General features: G+C 38.5%; 1 protein-coding gene across 10 annotated transcripts in view; it reads left to right on the forward strand.

The window, feature by feature from the left end:
- Positions 1–14,488, forward strand: part of AKAP9 (A-kinase anchoring protein 9) — a 119,614-nt gene that overhangs the window by 27,144 nt on the left and 77,982 nt on the right. For 5 of the 10 annotated variants that reach the window (XM_053359323.1, XM_053359312.1, XM_053359316.1 and 2 more), the window contains exons 4-14: positions 400–453; positions 823–993; positions 3,307–3,462; positions 4,113–4,310; positions 5,316–7,736; positions 8,245–8,455; positions 9,417–9,496; positions 9,792–9,897; positions 10,824–10,921; positions 11,609–11,711; positions 12,379–12,577. In XM_053359323.1, coding sequence (XP_053215298.1) covers positions 400–453; positions 823–993; positions 3,307–3,462; positions 4,113–4,310; positions 5,316–7,736; positions 8,245–8,455; positions 9,417–9,496; positions 9,792–9,897; positions 10,824–10,921; positions 11,609–11,711; positions 12,379–12,577 — 3,797 coding nt within the window. The remainder of the gene's footprint in view (positions 1–399; positions 454–822; positions 994–3,306; positions 3,463–4,112; positions 4,311–5,315; positions 7,737–8,244; positions 8,456–9,416; positions 9,497–9,791; positions 9,898–10,823; positions 10,922–11,608; positions 11,712–12,378; positions 12,578–14,488) is intronic. The other 5 variants (XM_053359319.1, XM_053359321.1, XM_053359313.1 and 2 more) reach the window with 4 other exon arrangements.

Here is a 14,488-nt window from a genome sequence, read left to right on the forward strand (position 1 = left end):
CATATTAATATCATATCTTTTAAAATAAAAAGGTGCTACATGGCAAATTGGTATGTAAATCTGAACACTGTGGATTTGGAATCCTATAAATATACAAACTGTTTATCTGAACTGGTTCAGATTTTTGTATGGAAAACATGCCATGGAAAACGGCAGTGTTCTTTGTTATATCTTACTGTCCGAAAAGCTATGGACTTACTGGCTATATTTGCATAATTTGAGGGAGGAATAAAATGTAATCAGGCAAAGCTAGAATCTGAGGCTGTAATCCTGTGTATGTTTGCTTAGGAATAAGCCCCTTTGAATTCCATGGGACTTAATTGTGAGTAAATATGTGCAGGGTTGCATTGTAAGTTACAATTTAAATTTATAATGCATCTAGAAATTCTTTTTATACAGGTAAATGGTTGCAGTTTTTTGACAAGAACAGAGGTACCTGCAGACTTTATTAGGGTATAGTATTTAAAATTAAATCATGGCACTCAATACTAAACACAATTGATGCTTTGCATTGGGGAATGTATCAGGATTGCTAACAGAAATTCATTTTCTTGCATGCCATAAAAGTTTACTACCTTATGTAGTTTATATATGTATGCTATTGCTTCTTCAGTAATCTTTGGAAGACAAAATTCAGTTTATAACTGATGTCACAGCAGTACTGTACTGTTACTGCTCTTCTGGAGCAAATTATACTAACAAAACAGGTTTCCATAGCAATGTGCTAAAGTGCTATCTGATGAGAAGGAAATGTTTTAAGTATCCTCACCTTGAACAAATTTTATAAAATGCTGAGACGCTAAGGAACTTGGATTGGTTTAGGAAGAAGAATTTGGATTTGGAGAGAATTATTCTGAGCTTGGGATACAGCATTCTATAGCACGACTGGAGATGATGGAGAATGAATTGGCTGGAAAACAGCAAGAGATTGAAGAGCTAAACAGAGAGCTAGAAGAAATGAGGGCAGCATATGGTACAGAAGGATTGCAACAGGTATAATTACCTTACGTTGCTTTCTGCATGCTTTGTGGCCGTACACACAGTCCTTCAGTATTGCTTGTCATAATTCAAAGGCATTGAATGTGAGAGAGAAGAATGTCAGTGGTGTCCATGTTCATTATCATTTTGCTTTATGAAAGAATACCATATGTCGTAACGCTTTCTATCTCTTTTGGTTTAGTGTTCATGAGTTTTGCTCTTGGCTCTGTGAGTTATAGCAGTAGAAACATTGACCCTCTATTGAAAAGACATGGGGTCGCCCCCCCCCTTGCAGCCTATTTCTGTGTTTTTATTTTTAAAAAGGACAGTGCCAAAATAGCACTTGTTCCTTCTATTAAACAAGAAGAACCTTGTTACCCGAGTTGTACTACAAACAGAATGAAATCACCTGCCTAGTTCTTAAGTAAGGAAAATGACTGCTAAAATTGTGTCTGCACCATATTATTAAAGGTTCTATGTATGTAATGTGTATATGTGACCATAGTCCACATTGGTTTCTCATCTGTCCCTGCCCACGGTAAAGATGGGGGTGACAATGGGAACAGCATGGCTGAGCAATCTGCCCAGTCATGGAATTTTTGTGCAACCGTACTGGAACAAGATTTCAGCCAGCCATGTAGATTCACTGCTGGGTAATTTGCATGCACGCCATGCACATTTAGATAATTTACATGTGTGTCAATGAGCAATGTACACATGTGCATCTGATTTATAGATGCAGGTGTATAGAGTGGCTGGGGCAACCCAGTCATACGGGCGGTGTACAAAAAATAAATTATTATAAATTATTATTTGGCCTTTGGCCTGGTGCTTCTGTGCATCAGCTGACAGAGGACAGTGCCAACTGCAAACCGAACAAAATCCGGAGGGGAAGTTCTAAATATGTTGAAGAAAAATATTGTGTCTATTTGCAAACCCACTCCATTCCTAAAAATAGTTTTCATAATGTGTTTTGAGTGTGACAAGTCTTTATCAGTGGCAGTAGTCACTACTTGTTTCCCAAGTGAGGAGCTTCTTTATATTAGGGAGAGTGCTTTACAGTCCAAGCTTTCTGTGCAACCCCTTTCCCTTTGTATCCCCCATAATCCCATCCAAAAAACTATTCCAGAAAGTGTAGAGATAACTTGATGCAGCAAGGAGCAGTGGAAGAGGAACCAGGAAATGGGGAGTGTATTCAAGCACTTGGGAGGTGACACATGATTCTTCAGTTCTTGGCCACTGTTTGTTCTGATAGGCCAGATAATTCTTATTCTTACCAAGCATCTGGTTTTTAAAAAATACCTTAAATCAAGGAAATGGTATGTGCTGCCTTGGCCCCATTGGAACCAAAAGGTGGGATAAATATTTGATTAAATAAAAATTAATAAATGAACAGCTCTAGTTGTTTCCTGCATTTAATTGAAGCTGCTTTTGGACCAGATAAATTTAGCTTAGTATTGTACCTTGGGCAAAATTGTCAGTTTTTCATGTTAGCTTGTCTTGTTTTTCCTTTGATACTTTGCTGTTTAGATTGTATGCGTGAGCATTCATTTGTGCTTTGCATTGTACAATTGTACATGGAGATTATTTGGATAGGTTGTGAGCTTTTTGCTTGGTTCTGCAATCTTGAGTTATAGGAAATCTCTGAAAGGATTTCACATTTGCAGATTTTTTTCCTAAGAATAGTTTTTAATGAATGGAAAAATATCTAGATTTTCAAAACACTGTGTACTGCTGTGCTAATTACGGTACTTATCTTAGATGCTCCTTTAGACTGTACAACCTTTTACCAGTTTGACTCTAAATCTTACATTGAAGTGTAAGGTCCATCAAGTTTGACAGGAGGAGAGAGGCTTTGGATCTCTCCTGGAGAAGGTTCAAGTCCTTTCCCAAATCCATTACTGTTCAGTTGCCATTACCTTCATCACTGAGGTCATTGGAACTGGCAGAGCAAAGGGTTGCAACAAGGTCTGCTTTATTTCTGCAATTCTGATGGATGTCCAGTTTTTATTAAACAGATACCGGTAGTTCCAAAATCTTCCTCTGGGGAAAAGCTTTAGAATGGGGGATGGGAGAGTTCAGTTTAAGCCTCTTTAAGAATAGAACTTTTAAAGGATCATCAAATATTGGTACAGAATCAGATATTCGCCTTTTAAAGTGTTAATTAGGGAAACAATATTCCTAGTGAATAAATATGTATTCTTTTACACAATTGTACTTGGAAAGCTATGCTGGAAACACCAGGAGCAGAATGTATCTTTTAGTGTTTCTCCAGAATAGCTGCTGCTGATATGAACCATGTTAATATTACAATTTCACCTCCTTTAGTTACAAGAATTTGAGGCTGCTATCAAAAAAAGAGATGACATTATCACACAGCTCACTGCTAATCTGCAACAAGCAAGGAAAGAAAAAGATGAAACAATGAGGGAATTTTTGGAATTGACTGAACAGAGTCAAAAACTGCAAATTCAGTTTCAACATGTAAGTTATTGGTAACAAAATTTATTAGCCTTGAAGGCAGTGCCGAAATACATACACGGCAGCCTTTCTCCTCTTCCATTGGGAAGTCCTGCTTCTGAAGGATCAGTATGATATATTGATGTCTCCCACTGCCCACCCCCCACACTGTGCAGGGATTAGTCCCAGTGAATAAAGTGGGACTTACTTCAGTGCAAACTATTTGCAATTCTGTTAAAACTAATAAATTTTGTGGGCTTATTTATGAGGTTGTTCTGAAGGTGTGGCCAATAAATTGGCTTGCCTCATCACACTACAGGTCAACTGCTGCAGCTTGGCTTATACTTTTTGTTCCTTGTAATTTGGGCACTACGGAAAGAGAATGTATATCTGACATAATGCAACCTTTCTTGGGAAAAAATAATTTTGTCTCATTGCATCCAAGACAGTTTGCTTCACAAAAACGACCCACAAAAATACAGTGGCAGAAAGGCTGAGCAGGCCCATATTGTACTCCAGGCTTGCAGAGAGTAACAACATTAATTCTCTAGAATACAACGCATGTGCTGCTTTAATGAAAAAGAAATGAAGAATGCTAATTGGCTCCAACCACCATATAATTTGATAATTGTTATTCAAGCAGTTGGTCTTTAATAAGTAATTCTGTGTATAAGTTGCAGGCAAGTGAAGCTTTAAGGAACACTAGTCATAGCAGCACGGCTGCTGACTTACTGCAAGCAAAACAGCAGATCCTTGCATATCAGCAACAGCTAGAAGAACAGGAGCAGCTATTGAAGAATTATCAAGTGAAAAATGAAGACTTTGAACTGCAAGTTTCCCTTCTGCAACAGAGAGTCGCTGCCTTCGAAACGGTATATTTCTCATTAAGCTTGTGTTTTTTAGAGGCATGTGATGATGGTTGAAAAGAGATATAATCTCTTTGCCTCAAGTGTATAGGATTCTCTAATTATTACAGCATGCAAACACGGGAACACACTGCGTATTTGTGTGAGTGTTATGAAAAAGTGCTTCCTTTTAGAATTATTGAAAATATTGTTCTAAACTGCTGTGATATATTTCTATGGTACTGGGGTATATAAATATGTTGACAACTAAATAAACAAATGAGATACATATATGCAACCTCAAAAAATTGAAATGAATTTGGACCTTTTAGAATATCATATATGGAAGATACATTGATGCTATGTAAACGGTGAAGAATTTATCAGTTCTTATGCAAAATTTGAACAATTAAAACCATCAAAGCCAGTGCTGAACTAGATTTTTATGTTTTTGTGTCTTTTTGTAATATATTAATAATACATGTTGTTTGTATGTGGGAGGGGATGTCTAAGATAGATGTGATGGGTATAGTCATGCTAGTTAAATTGTGTGTCACTCCCAATTACATATAAAAAAGTATGGTGGGGACCAAAGGGAGTCTAATGTTTACATTTAAATGGTTGTGTGGGTAGCAGAACCTTCCTCCACCTTACTTTCTCACCTCATATACTATCACTACTGCTATTTTTCCTCCTCCTCCTTCTGCTCCTGCTCCCAATCTGTTCACCATAAGATTCCTAACCTGGGAATTATCCCCCCAACACACACACACACACACACACACACAATGGGACAGGCACATGAACAGTTAATGGCTTTAAGTTAAATTTGATAACGTAAAGTAAAAAGAAGCACATTGTACATACGGTAGGCATCTATTTAAAATAGTGTGTATATGCTTTGGAAATCACTCTATATGCTGTCCTCAGAACATGCAGAAAATGGGCCATACCACTTGAAATTATTTTGTTTTGTTTTTATAAAGCAGTAAGGCAGATATGATAATTCAAGAAATTTATTTCTATTAACAGGAAAAATGCAAAACAGAGGAAGATTTTACTAAGAGGAAACTCCGGGAAAAGGAAACAGCTATTGAAGAATTGGAGGCAAAAATTTTAGAAGAGGAAGAAAATATATTTATTCTTCAGAAAAAACTGTCAGCTGCTGAAAAATCACTTGAAGAAGTAAAAGAAGAGATCTTGCAAAAGAATCAAGAGATACAGAATGTGAGAGTAGAATTAAGCAGCTCTAAACAAAAGGAAAGGCAATGTTCTGATGAAATAAAGCAATTAATGGGAACTGTGGAAGAGCTACAAAAGCGATATCACAAAGATAGCCAGCATGACAATGATATTGTAGAAAGAATGGAACTTGAAGCACAAAGGAGACTTGCAGACCTCAGAGCAGAATTGGAGGAAGTTCATGGGCAGCAGATTGTGCAAATGAAGCAAGAGTTGGTTAGGGAACATACAATGGAGATCGAAAAGCTTCTTGCCCAACAAAAAGCAGATATGGAGAGAACGTTGAGCTTACACTCTGGTAATACTAATGAAGACCAGATGCATTTAATGAATATTGCAATTAACGAGTTGAATCTCATGCTTCAGGAAGCTACTTACCAGAAAGAAAAGGTGAGGCAAGATTTATCACAACAGCTTGAAATATTATCCTCAGAGAAGTCTGCTCTGCAAAATAAAGTTGAAGATCTTTGTCAAGAGCTGGACTTTGCAAGAGAGCAAATTCAGAGAGCCAAGCAGACCATAAATGAGAGAGAATCAAAGTTACATGAAGTAGACCAGTTACAAATCACTACCGCAGAGCTAAGAGCACAACTTGCTGCTGCATCTGAGATCAGGGAAGAATTAGAAGAGAAACATGAGGCAGAAGTTACAAATTACAAAATAAAACTTGAAATGCTAGAAAGAGAAAAGGATGCAGTTTTGGGCAGGATGGCTGAATCTCAAGAAGCTGAACTAGAGAGACTGAGGACTCATCTTTTGTTCAGTCATGAAGAAGAGCTATCAAAACTTAGAGATGATCTACAGCAAGAGCACAGAATAAACACTGAAAATCTTAAAGATAATATGATTATGCAATCTAAACAGCAGTTGGATGACTTACAAAATGAAATGAGCAAAAAGATGGAAGCTATGCAATTTGAAAATGAAAACTTAATAGCAAAGCAGAGTGAGCTCACATTAGAAATAGCAAGGCTAAAAGATTTGCAGGAGTCTATTGTAAATTCTAAATCTGAAGAAATGATGCTTCAGATCCAGGACCTCCAAAACGAGATAGAAGTGCTTAGACTAGAGGAAAAAGAAAAGGGTACACTTGAGCAGGAAGTTCAGGTGTTACAGCTGAAAACAGAATTATTAGAAAAGCAAATGAAAGAACGAGAGGATAGTCTTCAAGAAAAATGTACCTTACTTGAAACACAAAACAATTTTCTTGAAGACAAAAGCAATGCTCTGAAAGAGAAGCTAAAGAAGTATTCTATTAAGAATACAGAAGAAAGCTTCACTGATGGCATTAGTTCCGAGTCAGAAGAATTTGATTTGCAAAACAGAATAGACAATCTGATAGCAGAAAATGAGAAACTTGTAAAACAAGATATTGAACTTAAAGAAGAGATTGAGAGGCTACAGAATTCCTTTTCATTTGCTGAGCATAATTACCAGGAACTCCAAAAAACCCATGCTTCTCTACTAAAGGTAAAATTGGATTTAGAAGAGAGCAAGGACAAGCGAGAAGCGGAATATGAAGCCAAGCTCCGGGCTTTGACAGAAGAGATCCAACATTTACAAGGAGATACATCAGTTGTACTGAAAAGTCAAAGTACGATTGTTTGTGGTAAGAGAGAGAAGATCCTAAGATCAGAAACATTTGATGTTGAGGAGGTTGTTGAAAAAGACACAACAGAGCTTATGGAAAAGCTTGAGGTCACTCAGCGTGAGAAGCTAGAACTTTCCCTGAGACTTTCTGATCTTTCTGAACAATTGAAATTAAAGAGTAGTCAGATATGCCTATTAAATGAAGAAGTTAGATCTCTAAAACAAGATAAAGAGCACATGTCAGTGAAATGTAAAGAACTAGAAGTGCTAGTTAGCCACAGACTGGAAGAGAATATGAACTCATATGAACATGAGACAAAATACCCCAATGGGGGGCTACAGACAGGCCACCCCAGAGTTTGTGAACACACAGGCTTTGTTCCTGATTCATACAAAGACTATGACAAAGCTATAAGAGAGGAGAAACTGATCGCAAACCAGAGTGTGGTCCATCATGTTCCAGTGGAAGAGACAATTGAACTTTCAATATCAGAGCCAGAATCACTGTTGGATAACTTTCACAAAATGAACGATGGGCTAGCAGGAGGCTCTTCATGTTTGAACCATTTGCAAAGTGAAAGCGAGCTTCAGGAGCAGTTGGATATGCTGAAATCTGAACAGGTATTTATGGTAACCCACACAATTAACATTTCCGCTATGCTATGCTCAGCAGCTAATATGTCTCCGTGTAATCCTATGCATATTTACCCATAAAAAAGGCCTACTGAACTCATTAAAAAGAGTGGCTGTGCTTTGAAATTGAGAACGTTCCCTCTAAATCAATCCAGTCACTATGAGGACTAGTAAAGGGTCAGCATTTTCTGGCAAACATTACAGCCTTGCGGATAAGTGTGATTTGAATTTTTGCAAAGGAAACATGGTTTCTTAGTATGGTACATAGTGAACAACTGGGGCAGAGAAGTTGGGCGGGGAGCGGGAGCGATGTGGCAATGTTTAGTGAGAACTTTGGTATTCAGGTTTTTTTAAATTTTGCATGATCGATTGAAGTCTTGTAAAATAAGCTCAAATGCTGATTTGCCGACGTTTTGATGCTACGTTTAAAGCCATTGATTTACAGAATAGAAAAAAGGTTTATTAATACCCTCATACGATGCCCATCTCTACTTAGAGCGATTTAAAACTGCAGATGGAAGCCCAGCGCATTTGCCTGTCTTTGGTTTACTCGGCTCACGTGGACCAAGTGCGCGAATGCATGGAAAATGAAAAGGAGAATGCGCTTTCTGCTCTTAAAGAAGAGCTCCAGTCCCATCATGCACAAGAACTGAATGAACTTATGAAAAACCAACTAGATCTTCAGAACGTTAAAAATCAAAACTTAGGTAAAGTGGTGAAGCGGAGGAAAATTCTTTTTGAAGTTTTAAATATGAGGCAGTATTTTTTGTATTAGTAGTTCGTTTTAGTTTGGCAGCAGTAGACCATTGCATACATTTTTATGGTGCTCATGATGTAGTGTATAAAGCAGGTTATTATTTTAATTTTGTGATTTCTGATTTAACATTTGTATCTGGTTTATTTGTTTATTTTTTTAAATAGTTTTTTATTAAATTTTCCATTTTAACAATCCAATCAAATAAATACATATTATATAGTCCAAATATTCTGCCAAATTATAAATTTTTATTGGGACTTCCCATGCTTCAAGTTCGGGGGGGGGGGGGCTCTGATCATCTCATATCTCTACTGCCTTGAGTTTCCAATAGTTCCTTTAAATCTTCCTGTTGTTAACCTTCCTAACATTTGTATCTGGTTTAAACAGTTTGGACCTTAAAAAGCAATGCTATAGTTTGTTTGTTTATTACATAAAATGCTAAGGTATACAAATGCAGAACTCTGACTCCTAATCTGAGGCAGGCATTTGGTTTAGCAAATTCCAACCAGCAGATTATCTCAAGATTTTACTTTGTGCAAAGCGGTTGGTTTATTCTTTCTGCTTCCTCTCATGAGTGAGAAAGATTATCATGTGGGATTTGGTTGCTCCTTAGGAAATGCCAAACTTCAGAAGGAAGTAGCTAGGTGTCCAATGTTGAGAGGCTTCAATTCATTTCCTGCCTTTGCTTGGAGGCATCTCTATGTTTCTTTGACCCTCCACTGTTGTCTTCTAATTTCACTGGTTGGTGACTGTAATAAATCATTCAACTGATTGCTCTGCTTTGTATTTTAAATTTTATTATAGCGTACAGATAAAACAGACCCAAATATCTGTCTTTATTGTCTCCCTTTCTCAAAATGTTGGAAAGTATTCTAAAATAAATAATTTTCAGTGATGGTTTATCTTCACAGATGAAGAAGGCCAGTCTCCATGGGTGCATCTAGAAAGGCTTAGCAAAACAGTAGCTGAAGAATGTTCTAAGCTCACTCAGGTGAGAAGCATTTTACCACAGGATACTTGCAAATCCTGTGTTCTTTCATCTATTAAAATTAAACCAAAAGTTCCTTTATTGTGTGCACTTGTGGATCCCTACATCTCACATGAGAATGATATGGGCGAATCTCTTAGGATTGTTGAATTGTGGATCTACCTCTTGCTAAATTCTCTTCATGCCCATTTTAGGAGGAAGAATCAAGATGTTATAATGGTTTTATTGACCTCGTCCTGTTTGCTTGATACAGTCAGATGCAATAGGAATATGTTTAACTTTCTTCCTTTGTTTATAGTCCCTTTGCAGCGTTCAACTTGAAAATGTTTCACCTGCTGTTGAATCTGGTGCTGGGGAGAGAGAACAATCGAACTCAGTGTTAATATCAAGAACAGAAGCCCAAGGTAACAAAAAACACAAATCTTAATTTTATAGCCCTGTCTTTTATCTCCTTGGTAGCAGGTGTAAACATAGAAATGCTGTTTTTATCTGAGGAGCAACTTGGAGCTGAAGCTAGCACTGGCTGGAACATAGCAAGGCTGGGAAAGCTAGAGAAATCTCTTTACCAGAGTTCAGCATGGCAGTGGATGGCACAGGAGCAATTGGAGCAGTGATATTCTGGCAGAATGTTAGCTTTCTAGATTGGATTCAGGAAGCCTTGGAGGCCATAGCTGTGGGCAAAGGGGCTAGAAAGAGGCTTGAGAAGTCTAAAGGGAGACTCAACACAGTGGACTTAGGAAAGGGTTCCGTGACCATGAGAATTCTACAGCAATTTAAAAATTGTTATGGTCCAATGGGAAAAGTAAGCAGCTTGACTCCATGGTAAAATACTTGGGGTGAATCATCAGAGCTGCTTGAGAGAATAAAAAAGAGAGGTGAAACTGAACCAAGCTCACTGGAAAAGAGGGGATATTAGAATTGGAGGGACAGAAGTCTGAGCTGCAGGACCAACAGCACGGTCATGGGAATATTTTTTTAAAGTCTCTTTAACATTTAGCAAGTAACTGAAACCAAGTCCAAGATTTTGCTCCATAATACTTTAAAACCTAACAGGGACAGTAAAAACAAAAAATGATATTAGGAAACAATTTAATGGCTATGGTGTGCTAGGATTATTTCCCCTTTGCAATAAGTTGCTTGTAGAAAATATGCCACATTTGGCTGATTAAAGAGGAGAAAAATCATCATCTGTGGCAAGGTAAAAAGGATATACTACATTTTCCAAGAACATAGCAGTAGAATGCTGTTTAATGTAATGTTTGTAGAAAGAAAAGAAATGAATACACAAGAGCAACACAATAATTGTGTTTAATTCATTCTCTGCCTTTAGCTTTGCAAGGAACCCTGCAAATTCTTCTGAGCAAGATAATGGAAGAGTATCACAGATTACTGGACTATCATTCAAAGTTTGTGAAAGACAGAAAAAAGGTAGGTTGCTTTTTGCTTGTATCCTAGACAGAATTAAGGAGCGAGCCGCTTTCCTGAGTTACACATGCATAACACTGCATTGTAAATATGACTGATGTTAAGGGAAGTACTTATTCCCATAGTGCATAGTTAAACTATGGCACTTGCTTCCAGTGGCGATGGTCACCAGCTTGGATGGCTTTAAGGAGAATGAAACAAGGCAATTAATGGCTAATGCTGATGAATGCTACATTATATTTCCGTTTATGGGAGGCAGTATGCCTCTGTATACCAGGTGCTGTGAACCACCTGGGGAAATCTGCTGTTGCACACAGGTGCTGCTTGCGGGATTCTCACAGGAATCTGGTTGACAACTGACAACAGGCTGCTGAGCTAGATGCATCTTCTCTTATGTTATTTAAGGATAGAATATATATTTTTGGAAACTCAATGAGGCTTACTTCTGAGTATACATGCATAGAAATGAAGGCACCCAAGACTGTTGACATAATAACTTAAGCACAACCAAAGAGCTATGAGTTAGGTATATATACATTTCAGTGGCAATATAGTTTTATCACAACTTCGAAACTGTCCACATTTATGCAGAATTCAGCAGGATATACAAAAAGTAAAATGTTAGCAGCAATTTTAGAAAGAAAGTTAATGTTCCATGTCTCCCATTTGGTTCTATTTAATTTTCTCCAGCTTGAAGAGCAAGAGGCATCATTTGCAGAATACAATGGAAAAGAAAGCAACTGTCTTCAACAGAGTGTAGAATGTTTACCTACTCCGTCACAGGATCTTGCTGGTAAAGATATACCGTACATTTAAAGTCAAATTAGAAGATCTGTGTAATATAAGCAAACAAATCCATTTAAGTCGGTTACAAAGCCACAGACCCTTCCCATATTGGGCAAATCTCAAAATGTACATGGGGTGGGGGGAACATTGAAGAAATTCTAGAGTGAATAAACTTGGCTAGTGCTTTGGGGGTGTGGAATGAAAAAATAACGCTGACAACTCATGTGAAATATGGAGATACCATTTTGATCTGGGTACTGCATGTATGCTAGTTGAGGAGCAAGAATGGGGAGAAAAGAAAGCTCTCCCCACAACTGAAGACCAGGGGCCACTTTCTTCTGAAGGTACCTCTGTACAACTTGAACTGACCTGAATCTGGGCTTGATTCAGTATCTTTCTACCTTTAGAACATGCCCTGACACTGCTGGTAGTGCTGGCCCATCTTGATGAAGGCCCCACTCAGTTATAATTGTCGGGTTGAGAATCCTGAAAGTCGGATGCTAGTGAGAAGCTCACGTGAATTCCTAAACCCTTTGGAGTGATTGCTAGTACCGCCCCAAACAAATTGTATTCATTGTAAAAGGAAATGTTGCTCTGATATCATTGCTTCCCCACCTCCCCACCCCGGTTGATGATATGTTTAGAATTATTGTTTATGATTTGTTCATACATAGATCTTAAAGTGAGGTCACCCTGTTGGGAAGACATGGATAACTTTAAAACTCGACTTGAAGAACAACATGCTCAGGAAGTGAAGCGCCTCAGATCATATTTCCATCAGCAGTTGAAAGAAACTGAGGAAAGATATACTGCAGAGATAGTCCACTTACAAAGCAGACTCCAAGATGCCAGTGTGGCTTCCGATTGCTTCAGGTACCTATGATTTTGGCTTCTCCCTTTTTTCAACAACAAAAGCTACAACAGAGGTCACACAAGCAATTTTGTTCCATAGCTAAAAATGAGTTTGCTCCCCACCACCATTTAGGTATATGATGGGGGCGTTTTGCTTTCTCCTCAAGGATTTTCCCATTTGCAACCATATTGTCTTATAAGCAAAAGAAAATGTGATGGTTTCTTCACCTGTATAGGAACAGTGAACAGAGACTGCTGTTGGGAGAATGATGGTGCAGGTTGCCCCCACCACTTCAGACCATGGTTTCTGAATGATTTGTGAAGGGGTGTGTTCCATGACGTGGTTTGTAGAACAAAAGTTTTGCAGGCAGAAAGTCCCAGTTCAGTCTCTGGCATCTCCTGTCTGAAACTCTGCAACCCTTCAATACCACTGCTGAGGACTTGGAAACAACTGGAATCAGATAAACCCAAACTCTGAAAAGTAAATCTTTCCAGTCTAAGATGCACTCAATATCATATTACTATGGTTATTATTTTAAATTTCTTGCCCACCCTTCATCATGAGGTCGTACAGGCCAGGTTACAATTTAAAACTATGATATTCAAATCAGTTTCTAGTAGATTAGGAATAGAATTCCCAGGGGTCCAGGAACATCCTATTCAGGGAAACTACAGGGACATAGAACACTGTTGAACACCAAGGCAGAACATTAGTACATCAAATTCAATGTTGTGCAATGCAAATTGAACACAAATTGTTGTAACCTGCCCTGTGGGACCTCATGGTGAAGGATGGGTAAGAAATTTAAAATAATGATGATGATGATAGTAATAATAATATGATATTGAAAGTCTGGGTTTATCTGACTCCACTTGTTTTCAAATCCTCAGCAGTGGTATTGCTTGGCCTGAGAATCAAGAAGGTACAAGAACATGAGGGAGATAATCATGGTTTCCCTGCTCCACAAAACAGCTGATAACCAGAACAAGTACAATGCCATTACTATCATTGTTGCATGTTGATCATAGAGAACAGGAGCACTGGGGGAAATTTTAAATATCACTCCTACCCAGACTCTGAGCCTTTAAGAACTGCAGAGTGATAATGAATGAGGCATGAGAGAGATCATCTGCTGCAGGGTGAGTCCTGGCCCTGGGGAAATTGAAAACACCTGGTTTCCAGCTTCCGCAGGATCTAGAGAAACAGCACAAGGGATGGGGCTGAATATCAACAACAAACACCAGTCCCTCCCTCGTGTGTCTTTGCTGCTTGAGCACCAGAGAGCTGTGGCAGAGAGTGTGGATGTGAGAGATCATCTGCAAAGCAGAATGCAGCAGTTGGGATAGCAGGGAAAACCTTCATACTATCAAGCCCCTGGTCTTCTCTAGGTGCCACAGTATGAGACAAGGATGAGGGTACCATGTACTATTTTAACATGAAGGGAGGAGACGAGGCTAATATACTAGTGCGCCTCTTCCCGGTAAGAAAGGGGGAATTGGTTTGGTTAACTGGAGGCGCCGTGACAAGCATGAGAGCAGCTTGTTTATAAGTTCCCAACCAGTGTGCTTTTAGGTTTTGGAAACTCCCAGACTTGATACAGATCACCCTTCTGCTATCTTTCAGTGAAATTGTTTAGATACCTCTGACATTTATGTTCTATAGTTGTAAGAAATACAGCTGCCTTTTCATGTACAGTCGTACCTTGGAAGTCAAATGGAATGTGTTCTGGAAGTCCGTTCGACTTCCAAAACGTTTGGAAACCAAATTGCTCTTGCAGCCAATCAGAAGCCACAGAAGCCCCGTCGGATGTTCGGCTTCCGAAAATAGTTTGCAAACCGCAACAGTCACTTCCGGGTTTGCAGCGTTCAGGAGCCAAAATGTTTGAGAACTCAGCTGTTTGAAAACTAAGGTACGACTGTACTTGCCACTTT

The sequence above is a fragment of the Podarcis raffonei genome, chromosome 12 (assembly GCF_027172205.1).
Source record: "Podarcis raffonei isolate rPodRaf1 chromosome 12, rPodRaf1.pri, whole genome shotgun sequence".
Lineage (NCBI taxonomy): Eukaryota > Metazoa > Chordata > Lepidosauria > Squamata > Lacertidae > Podarcis > Podarcis raffonei.